The 23,808-nt window shown below is 40.6% G+C and overlaps 2 protein-coding genes across 2 annotated transcripts in view; one reads left to right on the plus strand and one right to left on the minus strand.

Moving 5' to 3' along the window:
- Window positions 1-23,808, minus strand: part of MYO18B (myosin XVIIIB) — a 465,598-nt gene that overhangs the window by 218,726 nt on the left and 223,064 nt on the right. The window lies entirely within an intron of this gene.
- On the plus strand, window positions 189-23,787 carry TFIP11 (tuftelin interacting protein 11). Its single transcript, XM_067473586.1, has 12 exons — window positions 189-344; window positions 4,200-4,539; window positions 6,034-6,211; window positions 9,540-9,696; window positions 10,550-10,869; window positions 11,721-12,248; window positions 15,952-16,058; window positions 17,708-17,876; window positions 18,979-19,222; window positions 19,310-19,452; window positions 20,899-21,064; window positions 23,275-23,787. The coding sequence occupies exons 2-12, from the start codon at window positions 4,211-4,213 to the stop codon at window positions 23,631-23,633; spliced, it is 2,700 nt and encodes an 899-aa protein (XP_067329687.1). The 5' UTR covers window positions 189-344; window positions 4,200-4,210; the 3' UTR covers window positions 23,634-23,787.

A 23,808-nucleotide genomic window follows, 5' to 3' on the forward strand; every position in this document is an offset into this window, starting at 1 on the left:
TATTATTGTCATTAGTATTCTTATTATGAGCTTCATCCTATGAGTCTGGAAATGAGCTTTTCGGGCCACCGTAACCATCGAGACGAAAAACTAGAAAGTCAGAGATGAGAAAATGAGGGCGGTCACCACGAAACGTCGCTACGTCGCCCATTATTGTTTCCTCATTCAATCCGCTTGCTCCTGCAAGGCGTCACTTCCGGGGCGGGCTTCACCATTGTCAACGCTGAGCTCGCAGGCGCAGTCGCAGTCGCTTGAAGGCCAAACAGGAAGTGGCGCTCATTTCAGCGAGGAGAAGGCTGTGAAGAAGAAGCAGGCCTTTGTTTCCCTTTCACGAAAGAAGGAAGGTAAGAAATATATATATATAATATTATTATTATTGCCATATTTATGACTATCACATATTAATATATTTTATATTAATAAACTATTATAAAAGGGTTGCCATGGAAACCGTTACGGGGCTTGTTCTGCCTGGAAACAGTGGGTTAAACAGTATTTATTATTATATTTATTCTATTGTATATAATAATATGCAATTATCTATCTATCTTCTATCTATCTATCTATCTATCTATCTATCTCTATCTTCTATCTATCTATCTTCTCTCTCTCTCTCTCTCTCTATCTTCTATCTATCATCTATCTATCTATCTATCTATCTATCTATCTATTATATCTCTATCTATCTGCTATCTATCTATCTATTATATCTCTATCTATCTATCTTCCATCTATTATATCTCTGTCTATCTTCTATCTATCTATCTTCTATCTATTATATCTCTATCTATTTATCTATCTTCTATCTATCTATCTATCTATCTATTTATTATATCTCTATCTATCTATCTTCTATCTATCATCTATCTATCTATCTATCTATCTATCTATATCATCTATCTATCTTCTATCTATCTATCTATCTATCTATATCTATCATCTATCTTCTATCTCTCTCTCTATCTATCTATATCTATCATCTATCTTCTATCTATCATCTATCTATCTTCTATCTATCTATCATCTATCTATATCTATCATCTATCTATTATATCTCTATCTATCTATCTGCTATCTATCTATCTTCTATCTATTATATCTCTATCTATCTATCTATCTATCTATCTATCTTCTATCTATTATATCTCTATCTATATATCTATCTTCTATCTATCTATCTATCTATCTATTATATCTCTATCTTCTCTCTATATATTATATCTCTATCTATCTATCTTCTATCTATCATCTATCTATCTATCTATTATATCTCTATCTATCTTCTCTCTATCTATTATATCTCTATCTATCTATCTTCTATCTATCATCTATCTATCTATTATATCTCTATCTATCTATCTATCTATCTATCTTCTATCCATCTTCTATATCTATCTATCTATTATATCTCTATCTGTCTATCTATCTTCTCTCTCTCTCTCTCTCTCTCTTCTATCTATCTATCTTCTATCTATCTATCTATCTATCTTCTATCTATATATATAAAAATGCTCTGTGCATAATGAGTACCTTAAAAACAAAAGAACCAATGAACGAAAGCACACCAAATTTGGCAACAACACGTCTCACAACACAAGGAGTGACCATCACTCAAAAAATTATGATTTTGTCACTTGGGAATTGTAGTTGCTGGGATTTATAGTTCACCTATAATCAGAGAGCATTCTGAACTCCAACAATGATGGAATTGAACCAAACTTGGCACACAGAACCCCCATGAGCAACAGAAAATACTGGAAGGGTTTGGTGGGCCTTGACCTTGAGTTTGGGAGTTGCAGTTCACCTACATCCAGAAGCCACTGTGGACTCAAACAATGATGGATCTGGACCAAACTTGGCACAAGCACTCAATACGCCAAAATATGAACACAGATGGAGTTTGGAGGAAATAGACCTTGACATTTGGGAGTTGTAGTCACTGAGATTCACAGTTCACCTACAATCAAAGAGCATTCTGAACTCCAACAATGATGGAATTGAACCAAACTTGGCACACAGAACTCCCACGACCAACAGAAAATACTACAATGGTTTGGTGGGCCTTGACCTTGAGTTTGGGAGTTGCAGTTCACCTACATCCAGAAAGCACTGTGGACTCAAACAATGATGGATCTGGACTATACTTGGCACAAATATTCCATATGTCCAAATATGAACACAGATGAAGTTTGAGGGAAATAGACCTTGATGTTTGAGAGTTGTAGTTACTGGGATTTATAGTTCACCTACAATCAAAGAGGATTCAGAACCCCAGCAATTGGGGCAAACCTCCCACACAGAACCCCCATGACCAACAGAAAATACTTAAGGCCATCCACTCCAACTCTCTTCTTCACGAGGGCAAGAAAATGTAATCAGAGCCCTCCTGACAAAGAGCCATCCAGATATAGATATAGATAGATATATATGATTCACACACACACATAGTATCATAGATTTGAAAGGGACCCTTAAAGAAGGACAATTATATGTTGCATGTTCCAGGGTGGGCAAACCAGACACTCTCCACATCAACACTGAAAAAAAAACCAAGAAATACTGTTTACCCACAAGCATAAAGGAATTACATATATTAGAAACCAACACTTTCTCATTACTTTATTTTCCAGATCATCAGACTGGGCCACAGCAATGCGTGGCAGGGGACAGCTAGTGTGTGTGTGTATATATATATATAAATGCTCTGTGCATAATGAATACCTTAAAAACAAAAGAACCAATGAACGAAATCACACCAAATTTGGCAACAAAACGTCTCACAACACAAGGAGTGATCATCACTCAAATATTATGATTTTGTCACTTGGGAGTTGTAGTTGCCGGGATTTATAGTTCACTTACAATCAAAGAGCATTCTGAACTCCACCAATGATGGAATTCAACCAAACATGGCATACAGGACTTCCATGACCAACAGAACACACTGGAAGGGTTTGGTGGGCATTGACCTTGAGTTTGGGAGTTGTAGTTCACCTACATCCTGAGAGCACTGTGGACTCAAACAATGATGGATCTGGACCAAACTTGGCACAAGCATTCAATACACCCAAATATGAACACAGATGGAGTTTGGGGGACATAGACCTTGACATTTGGGAGTTGAACTTACTGGGATTTATAGTTCACCTACAATCAAGGAGCATTCCAAACCCCACCAATGATGGAATTGGGCCAAACATCCCACATTGAACCCCCATGACCAACAGAAAATACTGTGTTTTCCGGTGGTCTTTGGTGACCCTTCTGACACCCCTCTGGTGACTCTCCCCCCCACCCGGGGTCTTGACTTACCAGGATGAGAAATACTGCCTTAAGGCCATCCAGTCCAACTCCCTTCACCAGGGCAAGAAATCATAATCAAAGCCCTCCTGACAAAGGGCCATCCAGCCATTCACACACACACACACACACATATGTATATGACAGATGCAGTACCATAGATCTGAAAGGGACCCCTAAAGAAGGACAATGATATGTTGCATGTTCCAGAGTAGGCCAACCAGACAATCTCCACATTAACACTGGCAAAGAAACAGCAAGAAATACTGGTTACCCACAAGCAGAAAGACATTACATATATTAGAAGCCAGCACTTTCTCATTACATTATTTTCCAGATCACTATACTGGGCCACAGCAACACGTGGCAGGGGACCGCTAGTTATGTATATGGATTATAATATTTCTATTATATTATGTTATTATTATTATGATTATTATTATCATTATCTTCTTCTAGAGCTTCCTGCCATGTCGCTGTCTCACTTACCTACTATTACATTATCATTATATTATTATTAATATCAATAATTAGCATTTTTCTATTATATATCATTATATTATTTCATGTTATGTTATGTTATATTAATAACAGAGTATTATATTAAATTATATTATTCTTGTTACTATTCTTCTTCCATAGTGTCCCCTTTGCTTTATTATATATTATTGTATTATTATTTACTATTATATTATAATATTAATATAATGACATTCTTTATTATATTATTACCTACTAATGTATCTTATTTGCTATTATATTACATTAATGGTCCCATGTAAGTCGCCCTGAGTCCCTTTGGGGAGATGGAGGTGGGGTATAAAAATAAAGTTATTATTTTATTACATTATTATTATTATTAATGTTGTTATTACTGCATCTTTATTATATTCTTCCAGAGTTTCCAGCTATGTCACTGTCTCATTTGTTTGGCGGTGGTGGAGGGGGCGGTCCTGATCTGCGACCTGGGCAGGAAGCGGAAGCGGAGGGCATAGAGTTGGAGGCCTTTGAGGTGACGGAGTGGGATCTCCAGAACGAGTTCAACCCCCTCCGCCACCGGCAGCACCGCCAGACTAAGGAGCAGGCCCTCTATGGCGTCTGGGCAGAAAGAGAAGAACGTGAAGGGACAGGACCAGAACAGGAAGGGGAAGAGGACTCTGACGACGAGGAGCAGGAGGCGGGATGGGAGGACCTCGATGGACAGCACCAGCAGCACCGGCCCAGCTTTGCAGGGAAGCGGTAAGTGGAGAGGCGTACTGTGACGATGTGTATTTTTATTATTTATAAACAGTAGTTAATAAATGGTAAGTATGTAGAATTATATTTTGTTAGAGATGGTAGCTGGCTTGGCCTGAGTTGCCATAGCAAAGGGGGTGGAGCCAACTGTCACCTAACTGCACATCTGTTTGAAATAGGCAGTCTGTGACCGTTAGAGTTTCAGAAGGGACTGATTTCTCTAGTGGGAGAAACAGGGAAGAGTCTGTTACCGTTAGAGTTACAGAGAAGACTGAAATCTCTGGTGGGAGATTCAGGGAACTGGTCTGTGACCGTTAGAGTTACAGAAAGGACTGATTTCTCTAGTGGGAGAAATAGGGAAGAGTCTGTGACCGTTAGAGTTACAGAGAAGACTGAAATCTCTGGTGGAAGATTCAGGGAACTGGTCTGTGACCGTTAGAGTTACAGAAAGGACTGATTTCTCTAGTGGGAGAAATAGGAAAGAGTCTGTGACCATTAGAGTTACAGAGTTAATCTCTGTGGGAGATTCAGGGAACTAGTCTGTGACCAAAGAGTTACAGGAGAGGTAGTTGATCCTGTGGTGTGTGGAAAACCAGCAGGAATCCTATAGTTAGAGAACTATAGGGAAGACTGGTTCTCTAATATTAAGAATCAGGGTTTGGCTGTGAGCCAATATAGTTAGATAAGTAAGGTGGCTTATTTGTAGTAAAAGAACGCTTGTTGAAGAAAGATATATCTACTCAAAAAAACCTCTTAAAGTCTGTATCTGAAGTTAATCATGAAGCCTTACTATTGTAACCAACTAAGTTTGTGCTTCTAGTGAAGAAACATTGAATCGGTTGTATTCTAATAAAACTTGTTACTGTTCTTTTTACAAGCCTTGCTTCTGTTACCTTTACTTCTAAGCCAAACAGCCTGCATAAGAAGTAAGACCAAACCAGGGACAATAAACGCTACGCTATCAAATAAATAAATCCTTCTGTAATTAATAGTCCCTTTATAAACCAACTCTTAAACTGATACTGATCATTGCCCGGCTTCCTCACAGATTAGGTGGCAGTAATTTTACGCTCCTTCACACGTACATGTATATATCATACTAGATAATAATATATTATTATAGTATTATATTTAATAGTATAAATGTAATATGGTAATAGAATATAATAAATATAGTTGTTTTAGAATATAATAAATATAGTTATTTTATGTAATAAAAGTAATATAATATAATAAGAAATAATGGATAATAATATATAATACAATACTATATACTAAAATAAAATAAACTTAATATTATAATAAAATATATAATATTAGATATATATTATATAACATATAATAGGTAATAATACAAATATAATAATAAATAAGTCTCATATAATAATATATAGTAAACGTAATGCAAAACAATAATATATTTGATAATAATATATAAGAAATGCAATATAAGAAAGAGAGTGGATTACAATAATAATAATAATAATATATTTTCAGGTCACGGGATTATTCTGCTCCGGTGAATTTCATTAGCGCCGGATTGAAGAAAACTGCAGCTGAAGAAATAATAACCGATGATGAAGAAGAAGACTCAGAGGAAGAAGGAAAGAAGAAGACAAAGAAGAAAGAGGAAAAAGGTCCCAAAAAGGAGTTTGTCCCAAAAAGACTGAAGACGGTACTGTTGTTGTTATTATCGTTATTAAATTTTATATTATTATTATTATTATTATTATTATTTACATGTATATAGCAACACAGCACACATGCACATTATATTTATTATTTTATTTTATTGTTAGATTTTATTATATTTTTCATTACATGTACATAACACATGCACATATTATTATCTATATATATAAATCTGTTAGGTTGGTTCAACCGGACAGCAAAACTCCACAACCCCCCAACGAAACTGTACCAAAATTGCCATGCCCATAACACAACCCACAAGGTACAAACATATCTACTCAAAATGAAAAACAACACAACAACACACTCACAAAACGGCAAAACAACAAAACTCAAAAAACCCCAACGAAACTTAACCAAAATTGCCATGCCCATAACACAACCCACAAGGTACAAACATATCTACTCAAAATGAAAAACAACACAACAACACACTCACAAAACGGCAAAACAACAAAACTCAAAAAATACCAAAGAAACTTAACCAAAATTGCCATGCCCATAACACAACCCATAAGGTACAAACATATCTACTCAAAATGAAAAACAAAACAACACACTCACAAAACGGCAAAACAACTGAGCATGCGCATTGGTGCCCAGCCGCAAGTTCCCTGGCGCGCGCACACAGTTCCCTCTGCGGAAGCCATGCCCACTCCAAGCCCCACCGCTTCCCGCACACACACCCCCTGCCGCACGCACACACACAACCCCACGCTCCATCACTCCCCCTGCCGCGCACACACACACAACCCCACGCTCCATCACTCCCCCCACCGCCACACACACGCGCGCAACCTCACTCCCCCCCGCTGCCGCACACACACACGCAACCCCACGCTCCATCACTCCCCCCACCGCCGCACACACACACACAACCCCACGCTCCATCACTCCCCTGCCCCAATCTTACCTCCTTTTACTTCACGCCACCTCCAAACCCCACCCCGCCCCTTCCCGCCCTGTCAAAATCCAGGAAAGACAGGAAGGAAGGAAAGAAGGAAGAAAGAGAAAGGGAGATAAAGAAAAGGGGGAAGGAAGGAAAGTTAGAGAAAGAAGGAAGAAGAAAAGGAAAGATGGAAGGAAAGAAAAGAGAGACAGCAGAAGAGAAAGAAAAAGGGGGAAGGAAGGAAGGAAAGAAGGAAAGGAAAAAGGGAATAAAGGAAGGAAAGAGGGAGTGAAGGAAAGGCGAAGATGTAGAGAAAGAGGGAGGGAAGGAAAGAAGGAAAGAGAGAAGGAAGAAAAGAGACCAGAAGAGAAAGAAAAAGGGGGAAGGAAAGAAGGAGAGAAGGAAAGAAAAAAGGGAATGAAGGAAGGAAAGAGGGAGTGAAGGAAGGGGGAAGATGTAGAGAAAGAGGGAGGGAAGGAAAGAAGGAAAGAGAGAAGGAAAAAAAGAGACCAGAAGAGAAAGAAAAAGGGGGAGGGAAGGAAAGAGATAGAGAAGGAAGAGGAGAAGGAAAGATGGGAGGGAGGGAGGGAAGGAAGGAAGGAAGGAGGGAAAGAAGGAGAGAAAGAGGGAAGGTTGGCCACAGCAACGCGTGGCGGGTAAAGGTTGTTATTTCTATGATTATTATGATGCTATTATTCCTATGAGACCCTTTTAGGGGGAATGGGAGAGGTGTCAGGTCCCAGAGGCAATGCACTGCATTATTGTTATTGTTATGATGGTGGTGAAATAAAAGGAAATAAAAAGAGAAAGAAGGAAGCAAACAGGGAGGGAAGAAAGGCAAAGGAAGAAAGGGGTGGGAATGAAGGAAAGAGAAGGATGAAACCAAGTAGTGAAAGAAGGAAAGAAAGAAAGAAAGTAGAGAAGGAAGAAAGGAGAGAAAGGGGGAGGAAAAGGGGGAAGGAATAGGTAGGTACCTCTCTTTCATAATAGTCCAGATATCTACCTCAACTTTGATAAGTTTTACTATAGGCCACAGCAACGCGTGGCAGGGCACAGCTAGTTATTATTATTATTATTATTATTATTATTATTATATTTATTGTTAGATTTTATATTATATTTTATTATTTATTGTTAGATTTTATATAATTATTTTAATATAGTCTATTATATTTTTATTTAAGTGTACGTAACACATATTTTTATTTATGTGTAGGTAAAATATTTTATTATTTTTATTATTATATATTGTTAGTTTATTATTGCATTATATTTTATAATTATTATATTTTATTATTTGCATGTACGTGAACACATAACTTGTGCACTTTTTATTGTATTACTTTTATTATTATATTTTATTATGTTATTTTATTAGAATTATATTTTTTTCCCTCCCTTCATTTGAGAATTTAAAAAAAATATCCAGGATTGTATTGGCACCTTTTTGCCGTGATGTTATGCTATTGGCTTATAGATTTTCCCATTTTTATTATTTGGTGATTCCTGGGGTATTAGAAGAAGGCACTGTTTGTTTTGGGCTGTTAGCTGTTTGATAATTTGTAGCTCTATTTATTAGGAAAAACTCAGTCTTTCCTCTTGTTTTTTATGAATGCTCTGATTGGGAAATACGGGTGAATTTCAATTCCCAGAATCGTGGGTCAATCCTCCCCAAACTCCACCAGTATTCAAAGTGCTCTCTGGATAAGGGTGAACTACAACTCCCAGATCCAAGGTCAATCACCTGCAAACCCCAGTTGGCCATGTTGGATTTGTGTGCCAAGTTTGGTCCAGATGTGACATCAGCTGGTTTCAGGGCTCTCTGGATAAGGGTGAACTACAACTCCCAAAATCAAGGTCAATTCCCACAAACCCCTCCAGTAAGTTGAGTTAGTCATGGGGGTTCTGTGTGCCAAGATGGTTCCAGGTCCATCATTGGTTGGGTTCAGAGTGCTCTTAGATCATAGATGAACTATACATCCCAGAACCTACAACTCCTATAAATCATGATGATTTCTCCTTAAACCTCTCTAGTATGTTCGGAGAGGGTTAAGGGAGAGGTATTGGGCGGGGTCATGCAAATTCCACACCAATGGAAAGATTCTGAAGCACTGGGATGCTTGTGGTGGAGGAAACACATGAAATCTAGGGTGAAATTGTCCCTGTATGAAAACCTTCACTTGGGTGGTGGGCAGTATGGTGTTTGTGGAGGACATTAGCGGGGCTCTTGCACATGTTCATGGCACTTGCTATAAACTTTTAGGTCATTGGTGTCCCTTGAGCAGTGGGAGCGATAGCTGTTTGTGGAGGCAGGAGCTTGTTTGTGTAAGTGGACACCCCAGACATACATATTTTCACTTTTATTATGTGTATAGATATTATTATATATTTTATTATGATGATTATTATTATTTTTCTTCAGGGTGTGAACTTCAAGCCAAGCCAAAGGGCCTTTTTTGGTGGAACAAAGTCCTTTTTGGACTTTGGGAGTTGGGAGCGACACACCAAGGGAATCGGGCAGAAACTCCTTCAGAAAATGGGATATGTCCCCGGAAGAGGCCTTGGCAAGAACGCACAAGGTCATTATCTTCTTCTTATTATTATTATTATTAATTGTATTCTATTATTATCATGTAACATTTATATTATTTTATAAGAGATTATAATATTTAATTATAGATTATAATGCTATTTTATTATTTATATTATTTATCATTATTATTTACTATTTTAATTTTAATTGTATTCTGATGTTATCATCCTGTGAGATTTATATTATTTTTATATGTTATTATTTTATTATATAGTATAATGTTATTTAATATTATTTATATTATTATTTATAATATATTATTGACTTATTTATTATAAATATTTGATTTATTTTATGATTATATTTATTATATTTATTATTTATTATTATTATGTATTATATTATATTATATAGTATTTATATTATATTATATATTATTTATATTATTTTATTTATATTTTATTATTATATTTATTATTTATTATTATGTATTATATTATTATTTATATTATATTATACAATTGTACAATTCTAATATATTATTATATATTATTCTCATTATCTATATAAATAAAAATGTAATGTTCGTTTGTGGGATTAACACAACTCAAAAACCACTGGGCGAATTGACACCAAATTTGGACACAATACACCTATCAGGCCAACAAGTGACCATCACTCATAAAAACACTGAAAAACACAGCAGAAGAAAAGCCAACAAACAAAATTTACATTACAATGCATGTGCAAAACCACATATATATACACAAATACACATATACACATTTACATAAATATATACACACACAAAACACATATACACACACTGGACCACAGCAACGTGTGGCAGGGGACAGCTAGTTTATTATATAATGTTATATTGTTTTTATTATTCCCAGGCATCCTGACCCCAATCGAGGCCAAGCAGCGGAGGGGGAAGGGAGCCCTGGGAGCTTATGGATCTGAGCGGACGGCCCAATCACTGCAGGACTTTCCGGTGGGCCCCGATTTGTCGGAGGAAGAAGAGGAGGATCTTAAGCGGGAGCTCGGCCAGTGGCGGAAGGAGCCTGGGAAGAAGCGACCTGGCCCCAAGTACAGCTACAAGACTGCAGAAGAGCTCAAGGCCCGGGGGCGAGGCCAAGGGAGGGGAGGGTCCTCCGGAGACATAGCAGCGTCCGCCACAGGGACGGGACCTCGTCCACATCCCCCCAATGTCAAGGTCAGCATCCCAGTCTGGTATAATAATAATGATTATTATAATAATATATAATAATGTAATAGTGACAAATATATAATACTATTGCTAATAATATATGATAAATATAATATAATAATAAATATAGAATAATATATAATACATTAAATGTAATACAATAATATGTACTATAATTACCTGTCCAAACGCATCTCCCTCTATGTACCATCGCGGAGATTAAGATCCACCGGGGAGGCCCTGCTTTCCGTCCCGCCATTGTCACAGGCGCGATTGGTGGGGACGAGAGACAGGGCCTTCTCGGTGATTGCTCCCCGGCTATGGAACTCCCTTCCTTATGAGATCAGGTCGGCCCCCTCCCTCCTGTCCTTTAGAAGGATGGTAAAAACTTGGCTGTGAGACCAAGCTTTCGGGACAGGGCAATGAAGCGACAATGGGAAAGATGACAGGGCCAATTGGATTTGATGCGGATGGCTTGGACGGTTTTAAATTGTGTTATTTTAAATGGTGTATTTTAATATTTAGATAAATGTTTTTAAATGTTTATGTATTGTATCCAGGCATTGAATGTTTGCCATGTATATGTTGTGCTCCGCTCTGAGTCCCCTTTGGGGTGAGAAGGGCGGAATATGTGTTTTAAATAAATAATATGTATATAATATATATGCATACAATAATAAAACTATAGTAATAATATAATTAAAATTACAACATAGTAATATATAATAATATGTAACAATATATAAATGTTTTTATGTATGTATATAATACAGTAATCAACATAGTAATAAATAATAATAAATATAATAATGCAGTATTATTTATATATATTTCTCTCTAACTTATATTTCTCTCAGGTGATTGACATGACCGGTCGTGAGCAGCGGGTGTATTACAGCTACAGCCAGATCAGCCAGAAGACGCAGCAGGTTCCTCCCCCATCCGAGGCGGGCAGCCAATCCCCTTCTTCTTTCTCACATTTGCCGGGCAGACCTCCCCCGGCCAAGCCTCCTCCCAGCTTCTCCCTGCCGGAGCTGGAACACAATCTGCAGTTGCTGATCGACTTGACGGAGGAGGAGATCCTGCAGAGCGACCGGCGGGTCCAGGCAGAGCGGGACCGTGTGGCCGTCCTGGGGGCCGAGATCGCAAAGGCGGAGGTGGCCCTCCAAGAAGAAGAGGCCCAAATACACAGCCTGGAGAAGGTCCTGGAAGCTGTGGAGACCTGTGAGAAGCGGCCCCTCACCCTCGAGGAAGCTGCCAGTATCTTCCGGAAGCTGCAGCGTGAACACGGGCCCGAGTACCACCTCTGCGGCCCCGACACCCTGGCTGCTGCCATTGCCTTCCCCTTAGTCAGGGAACACTTCCGACAATGGCAGCCCCTCAAGGTAGGGAAGGAAAAATTTATTATTATATTATTATTATTATTATTATTATTATTATTATTATTATTTTACTGACACAAAAACACAGTATGTCACAGCAAACAAGATCTATATGCTGGATTTCGTATCCCAAAATCACAAGTCAAACACTTCTCAATGTATTTTCTAATGATGTTTGCAGATCCAAGTCAGGTGGCCTTTTGCAGTTGAAAGATTGTGATTTTGTCAATGTTTATTGTTTCCAAAAGCAAGTTGAGATCTTTTGGCACGGCACCCAGTGTGCCAATGACCACTGAGGCCACCTGTATTGGTTTATGCCAGAGCCCTTGCAGTTCGATTTTGAGGTCCTGATAATGGCTGAGTTTTTCCTGTTGTTTTTTGTCAATTTGATTGTCACGTGGAATGGCGACATCAATAATCCAAACTTTTTCTTTTCCACAATCGTGATATCTGGTGTATTGTGTTCCAAAACTTTGTCAGTCTGGATTTGAAAGTCCCACAGTAGTTTTGTGTGTTTATTTCCCACTCCCTTTGCAGGTTTATGATCCCACCAGTTCTTTACTACTGGCAGGTGGTATTTATTTATTTATTTATTTATTTATTTATTTATTTATTTATTTACCTTACTTATATACCGCTGTTCTCAGGCCGAAGGCGACTCACAGCGGTTCACAACAAATACGAACAGCAAAAATTCAGTGCTACGGTATAGAAACAGTTAACAACCTAACACATTACACAATTAATAAACAGTTACTACAATACCCATTCACTGTCGTCTCGTCATCAAAAACATGTTCCAGATTCGTCGTCCATTGTTCCATTCCAGTGTTCATTAACCAATCATTGCATTATTCGAACGCCTGCTCAAACAGCCAGGTCTTCACCTTTTTGCGGAATACCATTAGAGATGGTGCTAGTCTAATGTCCGTAGGAAGGGCGTTCCACAGCCGAGGAGCCACCACCGAGAAGGCCCTATCTCTCGTCCCCGCCAGCCGAGCTTGGAGAAGCAGGCGGGATCAAGAGCAGGGTCTCCCCGGAAGATCTCAAAGTCCTGGTGGGTTCATAGGCAGAGATGCGGTCGGATAGGTAGCTTGGGCCAGAACCGTTTAGGGCTTTAAAGGCCAACGCCAGCACTTTGAATTCAGCACGGTAGCAGATCGGTAGCCAGTGGAGTTGGCGCAGCAGGGGGGTTGTATGCTCCCTGCGCTCCGCTCCTGTTAAAATCATGGCTGCCGAGCGTTGGACTAGTTGGAGCTACCGAGCTGTCTTCAAAGGCAACCCCACGTAGAGAGCGTTGCAGTAATCTAAACGGGATGTAACCAGAGCGTGGACTACCGTGGCCAAGTCAGATTCAATTTCAATTTGTTGTGACATAAATTCCAAAGAATTATTTGGGCCACAGAGTTGTGCCTCTGTTTGTAGTCCATCTGTGTGATTTTCTTGCAGCAGCTGAGGATATGATGCATGGTTTCATCAGCTTCCTTGCACAGTCTGCATTTTGGGTCATGCGCTGATTTTTCAGTCCTGGCCTTAATGGCATTGGTTCTGATGGCTTGCTCCTTGGCTGCAAGAATCAGGCCTTCTGTCTCCTTCATCAGGCTTCCATTCATGAGCCATCACCAGGTCTTCTTCTTGTCAACTTTTCCTACCAATTTTGGCAAGGAACTGCCCATGCAATGCTTTGTTGTGCCAGCTGTCAGGTCTGGTTTGGAGTGCTGTTTTCTTGTACCGATTCTTTGTCTGCTGTGTTTTGAGAAGTTTCCGATGATTGACTTCAATTAAAGCAGGTTCTTGGCTTTCATAATAAAACTAGCTGTCCCCTGCCACGCGTTGCTGTGGCCCAGTCTGTTGATCTGGAAAATAAAGTAATGACAAAGTATTGGTTTCTAATATATGTAATGTCTTCCTGCTTGTTGGTAAACAGTATTGCTTGCTGTTTCTTTGTCAGTGTTGATGTAGAGATTGTCTGATTTGCCTACTCTGGAATATGCAACATATAATTGTCCTTCTTCAGGGGTCCCTTTCAAATCTATGATTCTATATCAGTGTGTGTGTGAACCATATCTATCTATATCTATGGCTGGATGGCTCTTTGTCAGGAGGGCTTTGATAACGTTTTCTTGCCCTGGTGAAGGGAGTTGGACAGGATGGCCTTGAGTATTTTCTGTTGGTCATGGGGGTTCTGTGTGGGAAGTTTGGTCCAATTATGTTATTGGTGGGGTTCAGAACACTCTTTGATTGTAGATGAACTATAAATCCCAGTAACTACAACTCCCTAATGTCAAGGTCTATTTCCCCCAAACTCCATCTGTGTTCATATTTAGGCATATTGAGTGCTTGTGCCTAGTTTGGTCCAGATCCATCATTGTTTGAGTCCACAGTGCTGTCTGGATGTAGGTGAACTACAAGTCCCAAACTCAAGGTCAATGCCCACCAAACCCTTCCAGTGTGTTCTGTTGGTCTTTGAAGTCCTGTATGCCATGTTTGGTTCAATTCCATCATTGGTGGGGTTCAGAATTCTCTTTGATTGTAGGTGAACTATAAATCCCAGCAATTGCAACTCCCAAAGGACAAAATCATAATTTTTTGAGTGATGGTCACTCCGTGTTGTGAGACGTTTTGTTGCCAAATTTGGTGTGATTTCGTTCATTGGTTCTGTTGTTTTTAAGGAACTCATTATGCACGGGGCATTTTTATATATATAAAAGATTACTAAAGCGGTGCTCGGATACAATCCAAAAAACGACAGAATTATCTCAATTCGAGTGCAAGGAAAGCCTTTTAACATTACAGTGATCCAAATATATGCACCAATCACAGCTGCTGAAGAAGCAGAAGCGGATCCGTTCTATGAGGATCTGCAGCACCTACTGGATAATACCCCAAAAAGAGACATTATTTTCATTACAAGAGACTGGATCACAGGCAAGCATGGTCTGGGACAACAAAATGAAGCGAGATGCAGGCTGATAGAATTTTGCCAGGAAAACTCACTGTGTATAACAAACACTCTCTTCCAACAACATAAAAGATGTCTCTATACATGGACTTCACCAGATGGAAAGAAGGGAGAAAGGAAGGAAGGAGGAAAAGAAAGAAAGATAGAAAAAAAGAAGAAAGGGAAGGGGAAGGGAAGATGTCAAAAGAAAGGAAGGAAGGAAGGAAGGAAGGAAGGAAGGAAGGAAGGGGAATTTGGGAAGGGGAAGAGAGGAAAAAAGCGAAGGAAGAAGAGAAAGGGAGGGAAGAAAAGAAAGAAGGAAAAGGAAGTCTGGAAGTCAAGAGCGAAGGAAGGAAGGAAAGAGAGGGAAGAAAGGAGAGAAAGAGGAAGGAAAAAAGGGAGGAGGAAGGAAAGAGGAAGAGAAAGAAGGAGGAGAGAAGGAAAGAAAAAGGGGAAGGGAGGAAAGACGGAGCAAAGGAAGAAGAGAAAGAAGGAGAGAAAGAGGGAGGGGAGGAAGGAAACAAAGAGAAGGAAGGATGGGAGCAAAAAGCTAAGAAAGGAACTAAACAGGTAGAGAAGGAAGAAAGGAAAGAAGAAAAGGAAATGAAGGAAGGAGTGAAAGAAGAAGAGAAAGAGGGAGAGAAGGTTGGCCACAGCAACGCATGGCGGGTAAAGCTAGTGTTATATATAATTTTTATCATTATTATAAATACGTAAGTGAGGATTCACAGTTGTTTTCTTCCCCTCCCCCCCCCCCCTTTCTAGGACTGCAGTTACGGTACAGAGATCATGGCGAAATGGAAGTCCCTCCTGGAGAACGACCACCTCTTGTCCCATGGGGGCCAGGACCTATCCTCAGACGCATTCCACCGGTGAGTCCCGGAGCAGCTATATTACTTTTACAACTTCTCCAAAGGCAACTCTTCCCATTTTACTTACTGCCGCCTTCCTTCCCCCCTCGGTGTTGCTATATATATTATAATGCTTTTATTATATTTATATTGGATTACTAGCTGTCCCCTGCCACGCGTTGCTGTGGCCCAGTCTGGTGATCTGGAAAATAAAGTAATGAGAAAGTGTTGGTTTCTAATATATGTAATTCCTTTATGCTTGTGAGTAAACAGTATTTCTTGCTGTTTCTTTGTCAGTGTTGATGCGGAGAGTGTCTGGTTTGCCTACTCTGGAATATGCCACATATCATAGTCCTTCTTTAAGGGTCTCTTTCGAATCTGTGATACTATATCTGTGTGTGTGTGTGAGAATCATATCTATCTATATGACTGGATGGCTCTTTGTCAGGAGGGCTCTGATTACATTTTCTTACCCTGGTGAAGAGAGTTGGACTGGATGGCCTTAAGTATTTTCTGTTGGTCATGGGGTTCTGTGTGGGAAGTTTGCCCCATTTCTGTCGTTTGTGGGTTTCAGAATGCTCTTTAATTGTAGTGAACTATAAATCCCAGTAACTACAAATCCCAAATGTCAAGGTCTATTTCCTCCAAACTCCATCTGTGTTCATATTTAGGCATATGGAATTTTTGTTTCAAGTTTGGTCCAGATCCATCATTGTTTGAGTCCACAGACGGTCAATTCTCTCACACCAGAAGCAACTTGCAGTTTCTCAAGTCGCTCCTGACACAACAAAAAAAATGACTTTATTTTCCAGATCACCAGACTGGGTCACAACAAAGCCAGGCAGGGGGCTGCTAGTCCTCTCCAAATCATCAGTGAACCCATCAACCTTAGGAGTCTCAGGCTGTACTTCAACCATTTTGGCAAATATTCAATGCCCCATTGAACATAAAAGCATACAATACATAACACATTAAACTTTAAAATCAAATAAAACATAAATGCAATTAAAAACTGTTAAAACATAGTACCTAATCTCGCTATCGATTTCGTGGATGCACTGTGGTTATGATACTCCCCCCCCCCGAAGTATAATATCACAATATTATAATATATATTTCTATTCTGATTATATTTATTACATTATAATGTAATAATAAATTTAATGCATATAATAAGTATAATATAAATAGTATAATATAACATAATCATACAATATGATATAATTATAAATTATGGTATAATATAGTAAATAGAATAGTAAAATGAATCAAAATATTTTACATTATGAGAACGTTTAATATATATATGTATTATAATATATAATATATTTTAGATGAGTTATTTTTATTATTTTATTACATTATGTTGCATAATATATACTATAATATGTTATTATATTTATTAAGATATATTTATTAAGATATATTCACATCCTTGAAGTGACTGGACTGCCCTTGAAGGAGCTGGGGGTGGTGACGGCCTACAGGGAGCTCTGGCGTGGGCTGGTCCATGAGGTCACGAAGAGTCGGAGACAACTGAACGAATGAACAACAACAACAAAGATATATTCATTGTTATATAATTATATATAATAATAATAATAATAATAATAAATATAACAATGTACAATAATAGAATAATAATGCTGCTGCCTTCTTTCCCCCTTGAGGCTGATGTGGGAGACGTGGATGCCGATCGTGCGGGGGACAGTGTCGCAATGGCAGGCACGTGACTGCATCCCAATGGTGGACTTCCTGGACTGCTGGGAGCCCATCATCCCTGTCTGGATCATGGACAACATCCTCGACCAGCTCATCTTCCCCAAGCTCCAGAAGGAGGTGAGCAGGAAGTGTGGGTTTTAGCAGGGACTCTTGATTGCAAATGGATCCTTTTGTGGTTGCCAATTTTTTATTACACTGAGGTCTTCATTGGAATTAGGTCCCTTTGAGGTTGCCGAATTTGCATTGATCAATATCTAATTTAATCTATCCATCTATTCATCTATCTACTCATCTATTCTCTATTCCATCCATCCATTTCTATATATCTGTATTTGCTAATCAGGAAATAATCTACGTATAGTATACTACCTGATTGCTCAACTGCAATAATTACAAAAATATACATAGAACAACAATAAATATATTTGCAAAATATTAAAAACCATATACACAATATAAACAGTAATAATAAAAATATTTGCAAAAACATTGACAAAGAATCATTAAAATATTCATGAAAACAGTCATGAAAATATTCGCAGAAATATTCATGAAAATATATGCGGAAATATTTGTAAAATTATTCACAAGAAATAATTCTTCCTCCTTGAAATGTGTTTTATGAAGGACTCTTGTTCATCAGAATTAGGTCACTTTGGGGTTGCCAAATCTATATTAGGATGAATTTTTCCTCCCGGAAATGTGTATTACGAGGAATTCTGCTTCCTCTTTGGAATTAGGTCCCTTCAGGGTCGCCAAATGTGATTTATGAGGGAATTCTTTTTCTTTGGAAAATGTTTTATGAGGGATTTTTAATTTTTTGAAATATATTTTACAAGTATTTTTTCTTCTTGAAATGTGTTTTAAGAGGGATACTTCCTCCTCCTTGAAATATGTATTATGAGGAATAATTTCTCCTCCTTGAAATGTCTTTTACAGGGGATTCTTTCTTGATATTGGGCCTTTCTCCTTGAAATGTGTATTATGAGGGGTTTATCTCAGTGAAATGTGTATTACAATTTTGAGGGATTTTTTCTATTATTAGAATTCACCTTATGATCTTATCCACTTGTGTTTTATGGGGGAAGTTTCCACCTTGTCGGAAAGCATTCTGTCCAGTTTTGTTGCATATTATTTACAAAAGATTGTCATTGAGTTTGTTGGATGTTTTATGAGTAATCTTGGACAGCTTCCATATCTCCTCCTTTTGTGCCTGTAGGTGGAGGGCTGGAACCCGCTGACGGACACGGTCCCAATCCACGCCTGGGTGCACCCCTGGCTGCCACTGATGCGCTCCCGACTGGAGCCGCTGTACGCACCCATCCGCAGCAAGCTGTCGAGCGCGCTCCAGAAGTGGCACCCTAGTGACGCCTCCGCCAAGCTCATCCTCCAGCCCTGGAAGGACGTCTTCACCCCCGGCTCCTGGGAGGCCTTCATGCTCAAGAACATCCTCCCCAAGCTCGGTGAGTGAGACATCCCAGGGGGCATTCGTGGGGGTCCAAAATGGACTGTATTAATATTATAGCCTCACTATCCTTCCTACTCAACAGGGATGTGCTTAAACGAGCTGGTCATCAACCCACACCAGCAACACATGGACGCCTTCTTCTGGGTCATGGACTGGGAGGGGATGATCTCCGTCTCTAGCTTGGTCGGCCTCCTCGAGAAGTACTTCTTCCCTAAATGGCTCCAGGTATAAGGAATTCTCCCTCCTCTTTGGAATGTATATGGCGAGGGACTCCTATGACACATGGCCTGTATGATGACTTGAATTGTCATTCAATCTGATGTCTTATATTATATTAATTGATCCTGTTAATTTGCTCGGTTTCCATGGTTTTTCCTACGCTGTTATACATTGTCATCTTCCTTACTAAACCACTTTATCCTTTCACTAGTTCACGTAGTGGTTTACCTCCCCACCTCCAAAATTAGCCTGCTGTTGTTGTTGCTAGCTATTTTTGTTATGTTGTTTTATGTTGTTTTAATTGTTATTGCTTTATTTAAATTTTATTTTGCCGGGGCTTGGGCCCCAGGTAAGCTGCCCCGAGTCCCTTTGGGGAGATGGAGGCGGGGTAAAAAAAAAATAAACTCCTCCTCCTCCTCCTCTTTGGAATCGGGTCCTTTTGTGGATGCCAACTTTGTATTACGAGGAATTCTTCCTCCTCCTTATGATGTGTTTTACGAGCAATTATTTTTCCTCTTTGAAATGCGTTTTACGAGGGATTTTTTGCCCTCCTCAGAATTGGGTCCCTTTGTGCTCACCAAATGTGTATTATGAGGAATTATTTTTCTTATATTATTATATTTTATATACTATGTTTTATATTCTATGTTTTTATTTTAATTGCTTGTACTGTTGTTTTGCTTGTATTGTTGTATTTGGGCTCGGCCTCATGTAAGCCGCACCGAGTCCCTTGGGGAGATGGTGGCGGGGTACAAATAAAGTGTTACTATTCTCATTATTATGATTCCTTTAAATGTACATTACCAATTAATTCTCCCTTTTCTTTGGAGTTGGGTCCCTTTGTGGTCATCGAATATGTATTACAAGCCATTCTTCCTCTTCCTTGGAACATGTTTACGAGGTATTGTCGAAGGCTTTCATGGCCGGAATCACTGGGTTGTTGTAGGATTTTTCGGGCTATGTGGCCATGTTCTAGAGGCATTCTCTCCTGACGTTTCGCCTGCATCTATGGCAAGCATCCTCCGAGGTAGTGAGGTCTGTTGGAACTAGGAAAAATGGTTTATATATCTGTGGAATGACCAGGGTGGGACAAAGGACTCTTTGTCTGCTGGAGCTAGGTGTAAATGTTTCAACTGACCACCTTGATTAGCATTTGATGGCCTGGCAGTGCCTGGGTCAATCTTTTGTTGAGAGGTGATTAGATGTTCCAGATGGCACTGCAGGCCATCAAATGCTAATCAAGGTGGTCAGTTGAAACATTCACACCTAGCTCCAGCAGACAAGAGTCCTTTGTCCCACCCTGGAATTGGGTCGCTTTGTGGTCATCAAATTTGTGTTACAAGGAACTCTTCCTCCTCCTTAAAATGACTTTTACGAGTAATTAGTTTGCCCTCTCATTAATGTCCTCTCATTAATGTTGCTCTTGTTAACTCCCTTGTTGTCCCCCCACAGGTGCTGTGCTCATGGCTGAGCAACAACCCGAACTACGAGGAGATCACGAAGTGGTACCTGGGGTGGAAGTCCATGTTCTCGGACCAGGTGCTGGCCCATCCCTCCGTCAAGGAGAAGTTCAACGAGGCCCTCGACATCATGAACCGAGCCGTCTCCTCCAGCGTTGGTAGGTTCAGTCGGTCATCCTCCATGTCTTCTTTAACATTGAATACAGTAACGTCATCTACGTATAGAACTACCTGATTTATCAACTACTCTTTCTCTCTCTCTCTCTCTCTCTCTGTGTGTATGTGTATGTATGTGTGTGTGTGTGTGTGTGTATATATATATATATATATATATATATGTTGTATTATTATCTTATTGATTTGCCGAGCAACCTGTTAATTGACTACAGTAATGTCATCTACATATAGAACTATTTCATTGATATATATAACTAATATTATTATATTTAGCATATATTTATTATGCATAAGGCTGAAAGAGCCTTATTCAGGAGGGGTTTAGTTGTGTATTTGTGTGTGTGTAGACATTTATTTATTTATTTATTTGACTTGTATACCGCTACTCCCAATTTGGCTCGGAGCGGTTTACAGCAGTAGATTAAAACAATACAATTAACTTTAAAATACAATAAAACAAGAACAGACATAGTCCTGAGTTATTCACCCATCGAAAGCTTGTTGGAAAAGAAAGATTTTACAGGCTTTCCGAAAAGCAAGTAGGCCTCGGATAGTTCGGGTTTCAACTGGCAAGGCATTCCATAAATAAGGGGCTACAATTGAGAAGGCTCTCTGCCTAGTAGAAGACAGATGATAAGTCCGGATGTTGGAGACTTCAAGCAAATTTTGGTCCTCGGACCGAAGTAATCTCTGGGGTTGGTAGGGGGATAAGCGTACATTACTGTAGTCAATTGACTGAATGAGATGTGAATTAAGTTATATACGTTATATACATTGATATTACTGTCGTTAATCAATGTGCTACATGTATACGTATGCAGTATTACTGTAGTTGATATAATAGGTAGTTCTATATGTAGATAATAAAATAATATAAAAATATAATAAATAGTAATAAATATATCATAATATTAAATATATTTAAATATGAACCGTGCGGGCCCCTCCAGCATTGGTACCAGGGGCGGCTTGTCCATTACACGGAGTAAACGGTCGCAGAACACCTTTTTTTGCCAGGGGCGCAGAGGCACCTCTGTAAATGCCCCTCGACCGCCACTTGAGGAACGCCCCCTCAGCTCACAACAGCCCTAGCAGTCCGGGGGAAGCCTTGGCTTTCTTGCCTCGCTGCCGGGCGAATCTTTTCCCAAAGGGGCCGGGCCCTTGAGCCTCACCTAGCCCCTCTCGTTCCTGCTCCACCCGGACACCAGGTGCGCAAGCAGAGCCGGCGCTCAGTTGTTCTCCGCGTTCTATCCCTTCCCCATGACCGGCTCCCATTCTCGATCCCCTGGCGCTCCACCCGCCTCCTCTCCTCTCCCCAATCCGCGGGTGGGCCAAGGGGCGGAGCCGCCGTGCCTGGCCTGCTTCGGGTCCAGAGGCATGTCTGAAGACCCCAGCGTGCGCACCAAAAGTCACCTCTTCTCGTGACTTTCTCTTCAGCCATTGGGACCGAGAGAGAGAGAGAGAGAGCCCCTGCGGCTGAAGGTATCTCCCACTTCCGCTCCCTCCTTTGTTTTTGCGCCTACCTTCAGGAAAGGTGGGCATCTCCACCTCTCTCTCTCTCTTGGGGGGAGGGAAGGATGGCGTAGGGGCGGGGCGGCGGAGGGTGGGGGCGTGGCTGTCTCAGAGGGGGTGTGGGCGGTGGAGGAGGAGGAGGGAAGGATGGCATATGTGTGGGTAGGGGCGGGGCGGCGGAGGGTGGGGCGTGGCTTTCTCGGAGGGGGCGTGGGCGGCGAAGGAGGAGGAGGGGAAAGATGGCATATGGGCGGGTAGGAGTGGGGCAACGGAGTGTGGGGGCATGGCTGTCTCGGAGGGGGTGTGGGCGGTGGAGGAGGAGGAGGAAAGGATGGCATATGTGCGGGTAGGGGCGGCGCGGCGGAGGGTGGGGCGTGGCTTTCTCAGAGGGGGTGTGGGCGGCGGAGGAGGAGGGGAAGGATGGCGTATGGGCGGGTAGGGGCAGGGCGGCGAAGGGAGGGGCGTGGCTTCCACGGAGGGGGCATGGTCCGGCCATGTGCGCACGCCATGTGGCTCGCGCCGGGACGCCTCTGTGCATGATCTGTTTGTTTCTGTGATTGTGAGTTTGTTGTAATGTTTTGAATTGTGATGAGTGTTGTGCATACCTTGTGGTTCGAGGTATGCGTATGCCATAATAACATACTAAAAATTAATATATGACTATTATCCTATTCTGCAGGGGGCTACTTGCAGCCAGGTGCCCGCGAGAACATTGCCTACCTGACACACACTGAGAGGTGCAAGGACTTCCAGTATGAGGCCATGCAGGAGCGGCGTGAGGCAGAGACGGTAGCGCAGCGCGGGATTGGCATGGCAGCCGGAGGGTCGGTGCCCATGAACTTTAAGGACCTTATCCAGGCCAAGGCCGAGGAGCACAACATCGTCTTCATGCCCGTCATCGGGAAGCGCCACGAGGGGAAGCAGCTTTACACCTTTGGACGCATCGTCATCTACATCGACCGTGGGGTCGTTTTTGTCCAGGGGGAGAAGACATGGGTACCCACCTCCCTACAGAGCCTCATCGACATGGCCAAGTGAAGGAGGGTAGTGGGTCGTTTGGAGGCGGGACTTCTGAGTCGAGGGGAGAACTTATTCCCATACCCTCGAGGGGGGATTGTATTGCATTGGGGAGTCCAATTTGTAATATAACAAAGCTTGTTTTCAAATAATACATCAATTTTTTAGGACTCAATTTAGTCTCGTTTATCTCTCA

This window comes from Anolis sagrei, chromosome X (genome assembly GCF_037176765.1).
Source record: "Anolis sagrei isolate rAnoSag1 chromosome X, rAnoSag1.mat, whole genome shotgun sequence".
NCBI classification, from domain to species: Eukaryota; Metazoa; Chordata; class Lepidosauria; order Squamata; family Dactyloidae; genus Anolis; species Anolis sagrei.

What these genes read in the sequence shown, in the direction of transcription:
- TFIP11 (XM_067473586.1), top strand. Translation starts at nt 4,211, where the DNA reads ATGTCACTGTCTCATTTGTTTGGCGGTGGTGGAGGGGGCGGTCCTGAT. An exon ending in GACAATGGCAGCCCCTCAAG is followed by an intron (nt 12,249 to 15,951) that starts GTAGGGAAGGAA and finishes CCCCCTTTCTAG; the next exon opens with GACTGCAGTTACGGTACAGA. An exon ending in TCCTCAGACGCATTCCACCG is followed by an intron (nt 16,059 to 17,707) that starts GTGAGTCCCGGA and finishes TTCCCCCTTGAG; the next exon opens with GCTGATGTGGGAGACGTGGA.